The sequence below is a fragment of the Ovis aries genome, chromosome 5 (assembly GCF_016772045.2).
Source record: "Ovis aries strain OAR_USU_Benz2616 breed Rambouillet chromosome 5, ARS-UI_Ramb_v3.0, whole genome shotgun sequence".
NCBI lineage: Eukaryota > Metazoa > Chordata > Mammalia > Artiodactyla > Bovidae > Ovis > Ovis aries.
Genome location: NC_056058.1, coordinates 63,093,486 through 63,109,093, shown reverse-complemented (window position 1 = coordinate 63,109,093; position 15,608 = coordinate 63,093,486). Strand labels below are relative to the sequence as shown.

General features: G+C 38.9%; 1 protein-coding gene across 7 annotated transcripts in view; it reads left to right on the top strand.

Annotated features, from left to right (window-relative positions):
- Positions 1-15,608, top strand: part of FAM114A2 (family with sequence similarity 114 member A2) — a 37,013-nt gene that overhangs the window by 8,910 nt on the left and 12,495 nt on the right. For all 7 annotated transcript variants that reach the window (XR_009600709.1, XM_012178837.4, XM_042250660.1 and 4 more), the window contains 5 exons: positions 1,593-1,684; positions 2,812-2,946; positions 3,457-3,615; positions 4,241-4,364; positions 8,464-8,543. Coding sequence is in view for 6 of the 7 variants with exons in the window: in XM_012178837.4 (XP_012034227.1) it covers positions 1,593-1,684; positions 2,812-2,946; positions 3,457-3,615; positions 4,241-4,364; positions 8,464-8,543 (590 nt within the window). In the remaining variant the exon portion in view is untranslated. The remainder of the gene's footprint in view (positions 1-1,592; positions 1,685-2,811; positions 2,947-3,456; positions 3,616-4,240; positions 4,365-8,463; positions 8,544-15,608) is intronic.

Below are 15,608 nucleotides of genomic sequence, written 5' to 3'. Positions count from 1 at the left end.
CCAGGCCTCCCTGTCCATCACCATCTCCCGGAGCTCACTCAAACTCACGTCCATTGAATCCGTGATGCCATCCAGGCATCTCATCCTCGGTCGTCCCCTTCTCCTCCTGCTCCCAATCCCTCCCAGCATCAGAGTCTTTTCCAATGAGTCAACTCTTTGCATGAGGTGGCCAAAGTACTGGAGCTTCAGCTTTAGCATCATTCCTTCCAAAGAAATCCCAGGGCTGATCTCCTTCAGAATGGACTGGTTGGATCTCCTTGCAGTCCAAAGGACTCTCAAGAGTCTTCTCCAACACCACGGTTCAAAAGCATCAATTCTTCAGCGCTCAGCCTTCTTCATAGTCCAACTCTCACATCCATACCTGACCACAGGAAAAACCATAGCCTTGACTAGACGGACCTTAGTCGGCAAAGTAATGTCTCTGCTTTTGAATATACTATCTAGGTTGGTCATAACTTTTTTTCCAAGGAGTAAGCGTCTTTTAATTTCATGGCTGCAGTCACCATCTGCAGTGATTTTGGAGCCCCCCAAAATAAAGTCTGACACTGTTTCCACTGTTTCCCCATCTATTTGACATGAAGTGATGGGACCGGATGCCATGATCTTTGTTTTCTGAATGTTGCGCTTTAAGCCAACTTTTTCACTCTCCACTTTCACTTTCATCAAGAGGGTTTTAGTTCCTCTTCACTTTCTGACATAAGGGTGGTATCATCTGCGTATCTGAGGTTATTGATTTTTTCCCGGCAATCTTGATTCCAGCTTGTGTTTCTTCCAGTCTAGCGTTTCTCATGATGTACTCTGCATATATGTTAAATAAGCAGGGTGACAATATACAGCCTTGACGTACTCCTTTTCCTACTTGGAACTAGTCTGTTGTTCCATGTCCAGTTCTAACTGTTGCTTCCTGGCCTGCATACAGATTTCTCAAGAGGCAGGTTAGGTGGTCTGGTATTCCCACCTCTTGAAGAATTTTCCACAGTTTCTTGTGATCCACACAGTCAAAGGCTTTGGCATAGTCAGTGAAGCAGAAATAGATGTTTTTCTGGAACTCTCTTGTTTTTTCCATGATCCTCTGGATGTTGGCAATTTGATCTCTGGTTCCTCTGGCTTTTCTAAAACCAGCTTGAACATCAGGGAGTTCACGGTTCACGTATTGCTGAAGCCTGGCTTGGAGAATTTTACCATTACTTTACTAGCATGTGAGATGAGTGCAGTTGTGTGGTAGTTTGAGCATTCTTTGGCATTTCCTTTCTTTGGGATTGGAATGAAAACTGACCTTTTCGAGTCCTGTGGCCATTGCTGAGTTTTCCCAATTTGCTGGCATATTGAGTGCAGCACTATCTTTCAGGATTTGACACAGCTCAACTGGAATTCCATCACCTCCACTAGCTTTGTTCGTAGTGATGCTTTCTAAGGCCCACTTGACTTCACATTCCAAGATGTCTGGCTCTAGATTAGCGATCACATCATCATGATTATCTGGGTCGTGAAGATCGTTTTTGCACAGTTCTTCTGTGTATTCTTGCCAAGATGCTAATAAAGCAAACCTATTTATGGACTGTCCCTTTTTACACATCTCTTCCCTACTATAGGAGAGACTAATGCCAAAGAGAATGGGAACTCCTCTCCAATGAGTGGGCCGTTTGGGGTATTCTCGACCATCTCTACTGCTGTTCAGAGCACAGTGAGTAAAATTGCCAAGGTGGCCTGCTTCCTTCCATGATTATAATGGGTTTTGTCTCTCTCTCTTTCTTTTTCCTTAAAAGTCATGGGGAATGATTACTCTTATGGGAGTTCAGATTGCTGAAGATCATTCACTTTGATTTTAAGTGTAGAGTGAGAGCTAGTTGAAAAACTTAGAAGTAAAAGAGGGAGGAGGAGATGAGTAATGGAGAGGAAATGTACATAATATTTTATGGACTAAGAATTCTTAGTTTGTTGGTCCTAGAAAAACCTTTCTGCTTTACAAAAATATTTTTCTCATAATTACATCTTTTAGATGAAGGGAAAATGAGATGTTTATGACGAATACTTATAAAGCCATAGATGATTAGAAACATTTTTGAAAGGATTATATAGGAAGCTTAATATCTCCTGCATGACAATAGTTGGTACTTGTTAACTTTTTACTTAGTATAATCTATATTCAGGAAAATGAAATCATAAGGGTTCAGTTTTAATTTTCACAGTGTGCACGTATTCAGACTGAGAAACAGCAGGGGGTATAGCACGTCTCCCTGTGCTGTCTCCCCGTCTTATATGCCTCCCTCTCTTGCCCTCTAAGGTAGCTACAGTTCTGTCTTCTACCAACATACATTAAGTTTGCTTGCTGTATAAAGAATCATAAAGAATGTACTCTATTGTGTCTGGTTTCTTTTATTCATTATTATGTTTGTATAATCTATTCATGGTATAGCTGTGTGGTGTATTCCATTTTCTTTGTTGTGCTTCACTGAGTGACTGTGTAACACTCATTCCAGAGTTGGCAAGTGTTGAGGTAGTTTTCAGTTTTTAGCTTTTATAATAGTACTCCTGTGAGCATTTGTGTGTGTCTTTTGATGAACCTCTACACAATTTTTTGAGTTTTTAACCATGGGTAGAGTTGCTAGGTCATAGGATATTGATATATTCAGACATACTCTTAGTTTTCCAAAGTGGGTATACTGCTTTACATTCCCATAAGTGCAGTATGATTGTTTTAGTTGCCCCACTTTCTTGCCAGTTGATATTGTTCTCCACTATTTTACGTGATCAAAACATGCAGGTGTCTTTCTTCAACATTATTGTGACGAGGTTGCATGTGTTTCCTAGGGAAAGAGTGTTATCAGTGGGGGTTTGGATGCCTTAGAATTCATTGGAAAAAAGACAATGGATGTAATAGCAGAAGGGGATCCTGGATTTAAAAGAACCAAGGGTCTGATGAACCGGACTTCTACACTGTCTCAGGTACTATTTGCATTTATCTGTTTACTTTCTGTTTCTATTTTGATCTGTATTTTTGCCTGTGTTAACTTGGGACCTTGTTAGTATTTCCTTTTGAGGACATTTTAGTGATTTTTTTTTAAATTAAAGTTTTTTTTTTTTTTTGGTAAGGGGCTGCACAGCCCTAATGCTTAGAAAAATGCACAGTTCTTTTTTTTTTCCTCCTCTTTCCTTCCCTCAGAATGTCTTCTCAATGCAGTATAAGATGCCAAGCCCTTTTAGGGTTGTTTATTAGATTAATAGTAAAAACCACGTTCAGAAAAACACTTGGTTCCTAGGGTGTTATTTACCCTGTGTAGGAGCAAATTATGTGATCCTATTTTCCCTGCAGCTCCTGAGCCTATCTGATTTGAATCACAGTTCCATAATGAAAGAGCAGTGTTATTCATCTCAGTTTTGCTTCCCTAGACTTTCAAAACTCATCCTTAAGCTTTTGTTATGTATTGCAGTATAATGCCTCCACCTCTCTTTCAGGTTTTAAGAGAGGCAAAGGAGAAAGAAGAACTATGGACTTCCAATGAGGTTACCATGGAAACAGACAAGAAAACTCATTATGGGCTACTCTTTGATGAATTTCAAGGCCTTTCACATCTAGAAGCTCTGGAGATGCTCTCTCGAGAAAGTGAAATAAAGGTAATTCCAAACCAAAAATTTCATCTGGGGTAGTCTTCCAGCAAAAGCACACTGCATAATCTCTCTTCCTTTGTGCAGTTGGAAAATGAAATGTATGTCAGGTAGAGGCTTGAGACACTCTGAAAATACTATGCCAAAACAAACAAATTAATATTTGAATTAATTACTAGAAAAGAATGAGTCAAGTGTTGTTTCTCTAAATTTTTAAAGACAAATGGACAGATTAACAAAGATGTCTTAATAGTACATGTATTATTTGTCCTTCATCTTGTTCTTTTTTTCTTTTTATAAGTTTCTTTGGCTTAAGATGCCAATTTGGATTTAGTTACCTGTTAGCTTTTAATTGATTCAAGACTATTTCATATTCTCCTAATTTTTAAGCTGAGTTAAGCACTAATTTCTGTACATTTCTAGTTTATATCATTTTTGATGAGATGAAATACATTCAGGGTGGTATGGCTGCAGTGGTTTATATTGTTTTTGGAAGCACAAATTCTCTCTATCTTTCCTCTTGTGTTAAGGTTCTTAAGAGCTTATGAATTCATAATTTTAATTTTACTATGGTCTATAACCTGTTCTGCATTTGAGAATGTTTTTCTTTCTCATGCTTATTATATCAATTCAGGTGAAGTCTATTCTTAATTCTCTGAGTGGAGAAGAGTTAAAGACTCTAAAACTTGAATTGGAGCAACTCAAAGAAGCGTTTTCCCTAGCAGAGCTCTGTGAGGAAGAGGAGGAAGAGAAGAAAGGTAATATGGAAATCCAGCATTTGAGTGGGAAGGATGTAGCGTGTTTATGTGCAGTACGTATGTAGATATCAGTACATATATAACCATCATATGTCCTAAATATTTTATACTAGTCTTGCAAAATTATAATTTTTCCTTGGACACTTTATGTACCTTTGAAACTAGCTTCTGAAGTAAGTACAGGGTATCTTGTTGGCTATTTATCAAAGAACTTGAACATGGCAGCAAATGGTCTAGGTACTGTATTAGAACTGACTTGTGAAGAAAATCTAGATCATCAAGGTCAGCTTTTAATATCTGGGAAAATAAGTGGGGCTTTCAGCATAGCCCTGTGGCATTAGAGTCCGTATATATTACTGTTCATTCCACGTGATGAAGGCAAAACGATATTGGTCACCAGAATGTACAGAGATACTGAAGAATGCACTGTAGAGATCTATCACAGAAAACAAGTCACTATTTTAGAAATATGGGACAGTAAGGTATGGGGGTTTGGCACTATAAAATGGCAAAGAATAATAGCATTGATAGATCTCCAGTCTTTTACAAATCTCTAACTTTTACCATTAGGTTTTTTAACCAGCAGATTGGGAGTGTTACAAGGGTTGGGGCAAGGCACAATATGCCCTGTCTCAATGTAAGCTGATAGCATAGATTTTTTTCTTCTATGGCCTCCTACCTGATGGGGTATTAATTAATGAATATTGGGCAGGGATTTATTCTGGTCTGTGGTAATTTTCATGGGTGATGTGGAATATATTTTATTTATTTTTAATTGGAGGTTAATTGCTTTACAGTGTTGTGTTGGTTTCTGCCATACATCAACATGAATCAGCCATAGGTATACACATGTCCCCTCCTGTCTCCCCCCTGCCTCCCACCCCATCCTCTAGGTTATCTCAGAACCCTGTGTGTACCACATCTTAAACCAATCGTCTGGTTATATAATACCTTGCTAAATAAATAATATTTATATAACATCTTACTCTGTGTAAAGAGTCCTGATACAAAATGGTCCTTGAATATGAATTTTTAAAGCTGTCTTGATATACTGAGAAGACAGTAAGCATGGTAGATAAAAGGATGGATTTTGGAGTTAGACCTGGGTTCTAAATCAAGATCTGCCATTTATTAAGCCTTGTGACTTTGGGAAGTTACTAAACCCTGAGCTTCTGTTTCCTTAACTATAAGTAGAGGTGGCTAATCCCTCTCATAACTAAATGAAATGTTATGTTTAAGGTGTGGCTCATAGTAAACACTCAACAAACGGTGGCTATTATTTTCGTTATTAGAATGGCAGAAGTAAATAAATAAAGATCTTCATTTTCAAAGTCTCACTTAGCAGGACACCTATAAACTGATTTTTGATTTGCTTAAGTTGCTCCATTATTCCTAATCAATTCCTGGTTATTTTATGAACTTAATTTAGGTTAAGGCAATGGCACCCCACTCCAGTACTCTTGCCTGGAAAATCCCATGGGCGGAGGAGCCTGAGCGACTTCACTTTCACTTTTCACTTTCATGCACTGGAGAAGGAAATGGTAACCCACTCCAGTGTTCTTGCCTGGAGAATCTCAGGGACGGGGAGCCTGGTGGGCTGCCGTCTGTGGGGTCACACAGAGTTGGACACGACTGAAGCGACTTAGCAGTAGCAGCAGCGGTACATAATACCATTAACAGTATTTGTTTAATTGAGTCAACGTCTCACTTTGTGTAGTAATCAAAAATCCTGATTTTAAATACCATTCAGAGGAATTTCTAAACAGATGGATTTGTGTCTGATATTTTTATTCCCTACCTGTTTGCCAGAAATCAGGATTCTTCAAAGATAGCATTGGAGTGCTGCATGCCACCCTTTCCAACAGACCTCCCTAGTGATTCTGGTTGAGAACGCAACACTGACCTTGGTATTTAATTATATCTCAATGAAGTTTAAAAAAAAAAAAAGTGATGGTAGGATAGGGGAGAGAAAACCACAGAGCCTGACTCTGGTGATGTTGATCATCTTCAGTTTCTGTCAGCATCCGTAGCCTTTGCCCTTCTATCTTATGTACCTGATCCCTTCATTTTTGTAGGAGACTTCCTGCTTGTGGTGCCAGCCTCTCTTCTGAGTCTCCCCCAAAGCACCAACCCAGTCTTCCTTTTGTCTTTGTGTACTCTTGTTCTAATACAACAACTGCTTTTTATGCTCAAATTGATGGGGAATACATGACAAAGATCTCCATTTTCCCCCCTGATTTTATCTTTTTAAAAAATACTCATTTGTTTTATTTGTTAGATTCCACATATAAGTGATAACATAGTTTTTATCTTTCTCTGTTTCACTTATTTCACTAAGCCTAATACTTTCCAGGTCTGTACATATTGCAAATACAAACATTTTTTGATTAACCTTCAGCAGTAAAAGTTTTTTGAGCACTTAGACCCTATATATATATATATATATATATATATATATATATATTTGAATATGTATAAATTATAAACATGTACCCATAATAATACGTTATTTACATTCTAAAGTGTATCTTAGAAAATAACTTCTTAAAGAGTGGGATAAATGGCTATAAGTAAAAGTCATTTTTTTTCCCCTCCTACACTTACTCTTTGAGATGCTTGCATCCCACTTGGATGCACATTCATCCCTTGATCCCAAATAATTTAGAGCTTTGCTGGGAAAACAAAATCCCCTGCTAAGAGTCAAATTTTTAGTAGGATATGATTAGGAGTTGTTTAAACAAGTTACAAAGGTCACAGTTGTATCGTTGAGTGAGATCAGTTTTTCCCAAACTGTGTTATACCTGGGATCACTAAATGATTTGAATGTTCTGCCTTGAATCCCAAGGGAAGACAAAAGAATAGCAGATAGAGAAGAATCAAGGCAGATTTTCTTCCCCCTAAGGATTTTGGGGAGGAAAGCAGGTATGAAGCAGTAATAATTTGCTTTGGTAACCATGAACTAGTGATTGATGAGAGATACTCACACAGATTGTAAGTACTAGGAGATTTCTGTATACAGGAGTTCTCTCTGTAGTCTTTGGTGCAGAAAACACTTGGGCTGTGCTTCAGAGAGGAGGTTGGCTAGGATTTAGATGAATAGAGAGAAACAATGTTTCCTGTCATTTGTTTGGATGTGCTGATTGTTTTTGATCTTGACTCACCTATTTGCTTGCATGTTTCTCAGGTATTAAGTATTCCATGTTCCACATCATTGCTCATCAAGCTTATTCCAATAGCTTCCTCACCATCCTTCCAGCATCTTGGAATCCTTTTTCCTCTTCCTTTCTTATTATCTACCATTATTCTTATCTGGATCCTGCATTATTGCCTCAGCCTTCCTGCCTTCCTTCATGTTTCTCTTTCATTCCATTCCTACCAGGAAGCTAAAGTGATCTTTCTAAAATTTTAATTGGATTTACCTGTCTGTTTAAAATCATTCAGCAGCTTCTCATTCTCTTTTGAAAAGTTCTGAATTCTCCACCATGGTTTATAACATCCTTTAATACCTGAATCCTGCTTACTTTCCTAGCTTCATTCTGTCCCTCTTCTCCTTCTTCCATCAGGACAGTGCCAACAGATGGAACTTCTTGCTATGCTTTCTGGATCTTTGTACTTGTTTTCTCTGCCTGAAGCCATTCTCCTGGCTAACTTGTACTCATCTTTTATGTCCCAACTTAAATTTAGTTTCTTTGGAAGCACATGTGTAGTACTCAGTTAGTACTCTGCCTTCATCAGTTCTCCATTCATGCTTATAGGATGTAATACAGAGAGCACAGGCTGTGGATTGGGGGTGGGAAGGCCAAGGTTTGACTCCTAATTTGTTATGAGATTTAGGGGATGTAAATTAACCTCTTCAGGCCCTATTTTCTTCATCTCTAAAATGGGATAATGATGCTTTTTTTTTTTTTTAACAAGCCCATTGAAAGAATTCATAATAAAATATACATTAAAAAGGATTTTGTAAGCACTAAAGCACCTTGCTCATATAATTCGCTTCTGCTGTTAATACTACTACTGCTGCTACTATTTCTCTTTTCTTCCCCTGCAATGATCCACTCCAGTCTTTGTACAGTGTTTTACATGGGACTTGTTTTTCTAGGGGATGAAGACTTTACCAAAGAGATAACAGAGCTATTTTCCCAGCTGCATGTCTCCTCCAAACCAGAAAAACTTGCCAGGGTAAGTTTTTCCTTTTTGTGATTTTCAATTTTTTACATACATACATTTAGTGGGTAAAGAATGTAAGGTTGTAAATTCCTGTCAAGGATGTCACCAACACCAAGAGTGCATTCTGAGATCCATACCTTGTGTCTGCTTCTTGGTTTCACAGGTTAGTGTGCTAAACTCACACTGCGCCTCCCACCCCACAACGCCATCCTCACCTGTTTTCATATGGATTGCTTTGCTTGTCTGAAAGCTTAAATTAGGCTCCAGTCTCGTTGGTCGTGCTCACCAGCCATTGTGATACTAATGGGCTAGTTCTCTATTGAGGTTTCACTCTCTGTTGACGTTCTCAGGGCTCTGAGTGATTCACAGATGATGGCATGTGGCCCTTGCAATTAGGTAGCTAGAGGTAGCCATTTCCCAGAACCCAGTAACTCAGATAATGACCATTTACCTTGTGGAGATGAGAGAGTTCTTGGCCTGGACCTTGCTCTTTGGTGGTGATGCCTGAGCTGTCTTCATACAACTGGAGCACGGAAGGAATTTGGTCAGAGCTCAGAGTGGGTTGGGAGAGATTGTTTGCCGAGTAGGAACTGCCTAGCATTTACGCCAGGGTGCCAGCTCTTGGGAACTATTCTCTGGGTCTTGGGCTGCCTCCTGCCTCTTCACTGTCTTCTCCTAATCTCAAGAAACGTCTTAGAATCAGTTAGCAGCAGGTACACATTGCTTCCTGGCCAGGGAGAACTGACAGCCATTAAATAGACATCAGAGTCATCTCTTGCATACCCCAGGGTAAGAAATGTGATGCTTGAGGAAAGTTACGCATTGCTCTGTCATGACCAGTGAAAATGCTGCATTCTCCAAGAAAGCTTTCAGCACCTCGCCTCAGCAGCTCCTCTCCCTCATCTTGTCTGTAGCATTTTATAGCTTGGATCATAATGTTTTTGTTTTGGAAATAATATCCAGCTTAGAAAAAAGTTGTAAGAATAGTACAAATAGCCATCCATATACCTTTTATGCAGATGTACCTGATAACATTTTACTTCATTTACTTAATCATTTGTGCTTGCAAATGTGTTCTCTTTTTCTATCCCTTTCTCTCTACTTCCCTCATACACACATGCACACACGTTATAACTATTATTGGGATTATTTCTGGCCCTGTTATGTGGCATGCAGGATCTTTAGTTCCACAACCAGGGGTCAAACCCATGCCCTCCACAGTGGAAGCATGGAATCTTAACCGCTGGACTGCCAGGGAAGTCCCTGGAACTATTTTTTGAGAGTAAATTGTAAGTATGATAGCCCTGTACTCTTCAATATTTCAATATGTGTCTCTTAAGAACATGGATATTCCCTTCCATAACCACACTAATTATTAACTGCAATAAATTTAACATTGATACCATACTTTATTTAGCCTGTTGCCTGCATTCCAGTTTTGTCATGACCTGATAATGTCCTTCATTTTTTTCCTCTAATGTTGGAGCAAGAACATGATCATAAATTGTATTTCTTTGTCACATACTCTGTCTCTCTTAATCTGTATTTGCTTTGTTTTTGTTTGTTTAGTCTCTTTTAATATGGAATAGTCCTTAGCCATTCTTTGTTCTTTATGATTTTGACTTTTTTGAGAAATACAAGCCCCTTCTCCCTTTATAGAAGTAGAGTATTCCTTACTTGAGGGTTATCTGATGTTTTCTCATGATTAAAGTCAGGTTATGCATTCTCAGCTGAAAGAGCTCATAAATAATGTTATATCCTGCACAGGGTACAATATATCTAGAGGCACATGATGTCCATCTGTCCCTTATTGGTGGGGTGTTGTCTGATTTCTTACAGTATGGTTATGATTTTGTTCCTGTGCTACTAATGAGCTTTCTGTGGGCAGACATTTTTAAGACCATACAAATGCCCTGCTAATTTAGCATTCTAGATTTAGTAACTATTCATGATTTTTGATGCAACAGTCTTTACTGTGATGATTGCCAAATGATGATTTGTTTCAGTCTCAGTACATGCCTCACATTTTCCAGTTGGCTGTCAGCATTCTGCTGAAGAGTTAAGAACTTTCCCTTCTTTCTGTCTGTTTATTATCTGTTATTGGTATGGTCTCATGGGTTGCTTTTTTTTTTTTTCCTCATTGGTTTGTAATTCATTACTGTCCTTAATTACTTTGGTATTCAAATTTTCCTTCAAGCTGACTCCTGTGTGATGTGTCCCTGTTAGTCTTTGAGTACCTCCTTACTTTGGGGCATAACAAGATCTTGTGCCTTCCATATTTCTCCTTAGAATCAACCTGAAATTCAAGGAGCCATGGTTCCTTTTTGCTATTTCAAGCCAAAACTTGGGTGCTAGATGTGCTCATTGCTTAGGGTGTCTTTGCTTCTAGGCTTGTTGGCAGAGCTGTGTGTGTGTGTTAAGTTGCTTCAGTCGCTTCCAGCTCTTTGTGACCCTATGGGCTGTGGCCCACCAGACTCCTCATTCATGGGATTTTCCAGGCAATACTGGAAGGGATTGCCATGCTCTCCTCTAGGGGATCTTCCCAACCCAGGGATCGAACCTGTGACTCTTATGTCTCTTGAGTTGGCAGGCAAGTTCTTTACCAGTAGTGACACCTGGGAAGCTGCAGAGCTAGGAAATGTGTTTAACTACACACATGTGCACCACCCTGTGTGTATGCATAAATATATGTATGTGTGTAAATGTGTATACTCATTACTTATTTTTGAGAGCATGAGTTCATACCAGTAACCCCAGTTTCAGTCCATTTTTATGGGTTCTTCCTTGCCTCTCCCCGTTTTACATTTGTCTCTTTCACAGTAAGAACTCTTGTCTCCCAATAACATTACCACGTTTTCTACTTTGGTCTATCCTGTAATACATTTGAAATGTATGCTTGCCCATACTACTATAAAACCAATCTACAAAAAAATTTGTGATTTATTTACTGTCTCCTCTTGTTAATTTAATTTCATCTTTGAATATGTAGAATATTAACATGTTTTCAAGTCAAAACTTCAAAAAAATATACACAGAAGTGTCGCTCCTTCCCAATTCCTATCTACTCCATTCTCCTCTTTCCTTTTATATTTTGAACTTTCTTGTTTTCCAGCATATCCTTCCTATGTTTCTTTTTTAGATAACACATATATTTTTTTATCTCCTTCTTATGTAAAAGTATACATACTATATGTATACTCCATGTAGCACTTTACTCACTTAACTGTGCAGATGCAGTCATAAAATTATCATTTGTTCTTACTTGTTTTTAAATGTGTGTATCTTACCTCCCATTCTAACAGTTAAATTTCTTCAAGGCTGGATCTGTGATACGCTTTATTGTTCTTAAAATCCCACCTCTACCATCTTACTTTCTGTGCAGTCTTAAACAAGTTGCTCAATCTCTCTGTGCCTCAGCTTCTCTGTCTGTGAGGCAGGGATAATGTAGAGTTCCTGTAAAGATTTAATGTGTTAATACACACAGAGCTCTTAAAAGTGCCTGGCCCATAGTAAATATACATTGTTTATGGTCCTGAAGAAGCTATCTCAGTGTGTTATACATTTAGATGTTCAATAAATATATGTTTACAATAAACATTTATTTTTCTAGGTGCTAGGGAAAAAGTAATGAAAGAGACATAGTTTCTCTGCTCAGAGATTATAATAATAAGTTATTAGTCCTAGTCATTCTCTGAAAGCAGTTTTCATATTGTTTATATTTTGGGTTTTGAGACTTAAGATATACAGTGATTAAGGATAAGGGCCTGATTATTTCCAGGAATTTATATGAGAGTTTGTATGATGCAGAGGAAAAGCAATGAAGTAAAAATCTGAGAGCACAATTCTGATTCTCATTCTGACCCTCACATGTGATGTGGGCAAATCCCATTCCTTCTTTAGGCCTCACTTTTTTTCAGCAAAATAAATAAATAAATAAGTTGTTGCAGAAGCTAGGCGCAAAGGTACCTTTTAATTTGTAGGTCTTCCCTAATGGCTCAGTGGGTAAATAATCTGCCTGCAGTGCAGGAGATGCTGGTTATATCACTGGGTTGGGAAGATCCAATGGAGAAGGAAATAGCAACCCACTCCAGTTTTCTTGCCTGAAAAATCCCACAGAGGAGCCTGGCAGGCTACAGTCCATGGGGTCGAAAAGAGTTGGACATGACTAAGCATGAGCCTAGAGGCTCAGATGGTAAGGAATCTGCCTGCAATGCAGGAGACCTGGGTTTGATCCGTGGGTCAGGAAGATCCCCTGGAGAAGGGAATGGCTGCAAACTCCAGTACCCTTGCCTGGAGAATTCCATGGACAGGAGAGTGACAGGTTATGGGCTACAGTCCATCGGGTTGCAAAGAGTTGGACACAACTGAGCAACTGACAACAGCAACAAGCACTGATGAGTCTAGATCTCAGACTAGTTCCAGACTGATCTGGGTGTGGAGGGTGGCTACTGTTGGTATTTTTTTTTGAAAAGGATGATAAATTACATTGAGTTGGTACAATAGACTGTAATAACGTCACTTAATGTATTTATTACTTGAGAGGTTATTTTAAGTATATATTATGCCTACTAAAATGATTCTTGAGTATGTTAAATTTATAGTATCAGTTTTCTTTCTGTTTTATATGGCCTTATTTCTGTTTTTCTTTTTTCCATCTCACATAAATCAGTGTCTGTTTTTTCTCTCATTTTATCTCCTCAAAGAAATTGTAAAGACTTTCACGTATATTTAGGCTATTCGTCAACTGTTAGAATTCTTAACAGCCTCATCTCTCACTATTCTCTTCTATATAAATTTCACCGCCCCAACCTCATCTTTTATCACACTTCTCCCAGACTGGCCTTGGTTCTGTTCCTTGAATATACCAATCTGGTTTCCCTCTGCTTATGTCTCTCATTGTCTAAATATTTTATATGGCTAACACCTCTTACATTTCATAATTCAGCTCAAATATTGCTCCTCAGAGATTTCCTGCCCACCCCAATGGAATCTGCTTTCTACTTACCCACTCTACACTCTTTAGCACTCCATTTTATTTTCTTCATGCATTTACATGTTTGCTTGTTAATTGTCCTTTTGTAGTAGATTAAAGATCAGGGTTATAGTTTGTATTAGTCACTATATTCCCAGCATCTAGAACAGTATGTGCTACATATTTGTAACAAATGAATGAATGTACTCTATTATCTGGCCTTGCCAGTTATCTGACAGTTTTCTCAGTACACCTTGTGTTTTCTTGCTTCCAAACCTTTATATAGTCAATTTGTTTATTTATTTTTTTAATTTTGAATGCATAAGTAGTGGGAAGGTTATAGATCAGAGCCAGATTATACCTGAGGGACTTTTGGGAGTCCCTGTTTTACAGAGGAAAGAACCTTGAAGTGAATGTCGAGTACATAGATTCTACTCTACCTCATTCATGTGTACCCTTGGTTATAGCACCACTTGTTGATCCTTAAAGGCTCAGCCCTAATACTATGTCTGTAATAAAGCCTGCGATTCTCTCAGTTTTCAGTTGGAATGACTGTCAAGGTCTTCTTTGGATTCCTATTGCTTAGTTACAACTCTGAACATATTTTGTCTATATAAAGTCACTCAAGTGGGTTAACTCATTTAATGACAGTAAACATTTCCTTAGAAACCTGGACTCTCAGTTGCAAATGACAGAAACTTAAGTCAGACTAGATTAAGAGAAAGACATACTTATTAACTCAAGAAACTAGAAAGCTGGGGCTTCCCTGGTGGCTCAGTGGTAAAGAATCTTCTTGCCAATGCAAGGAGACCTGGGTTCAGTCACTGGGTTGGGAAGAACCCTTGGGGAAGGAAATGGCAGCCCATTCCAGTATTCTTGCCTGGGAAATCCCATGGACTTAGGAGCCTGGTGGGCTACAGTCCATGGGTTGCAAAAGAGTTGGACACAGCCTAGCAACCAAACAAGTTGAAAGGGTATTTAGGGGACTGTAGGCATACATAAGGAGAAGGCAATGGCACCCCACTCCAGTACTCTTGCCTGGAAAATCCCATGGACGGAGGAGCCTGGTAGGCTGCAGTCCATGGGGTCGCTAAGAGTCAGGCATGACTGAGCGACTTCACTTTCGCTTTTCACTTCCATGCATTGGAGAAGGAAATGGCAACCCACTCCAGTATTCTTGCCTGGAGAATCCCAGAGACACAGGAGCCTGGTGGGCTGCCGTCTATGGGGTTGTACAGAGTCAGACATGACTGAAGTGACTTAGCAGCAGCAGCAGGCATACATAAAAGGGTTGTTGAGGTCCCCAGTCTCCTGGAATGTCTTTGAAAGTTACTTGGAGCAGACAGTGTTTGGATGGAGAATTGAAAGAAAATTGAGTTGCCTTGATTTAAGGGGAAAAAATGGGAAAGACACTCTGGACTAAGGGAATAACATGAAAAAACAGGCACATTATTGGTTATTATTATCAGTTCATAAAGTGAAAAGTGGTAAGAGAAGCTGGGGAGGTAAGTAGAGTAGATCATGGGCACTTTGTAGATCATGTCAAAGAGCATGATCTAGTTGATGGGGAGCCATTGAAGAGAAGCGGAGAAACCTGCTATGGGCTTAGATAGGTCACTGGTACCATTATGGAAAATGGATTTTAAGATGAGCCAAATTGGAAGCAGGGAGACCAGAGTGTTATTGCCATAAAGTATATTTGAACTCCTGTGGTGGGAACAGAGAGGAAGAGGAGGGGCAGATTGGAGAAATACGTAGGCTAAAATCAGACCATGTTGGTGCATGGAAAGGAAGAATCTAGGATGGCCCAGGTATTTTGGCTTGGATGACTGGTGGTTCTTCTAAAGCTCAAGGGAATAAGAGAAGATGAAAAAATTAGGGGTAGGGAGAGAAAGATGACAAATTTAATTAAATTTTGTCCATGTTATACATGATACAGATACCATAGGATATCCTGATATGTATGTCAAGCAAGGAGTTGGAATATGTTGTTTTCAGGAGAAGTTAGTGCTGGAGATAAGGATTCAGGAGTCAGCAGCAGATATGGAATAGTTAAAATTACTGAGTTAGGACTATGGAGAGAGAAGGGAGTAGAGTGAGAGAAG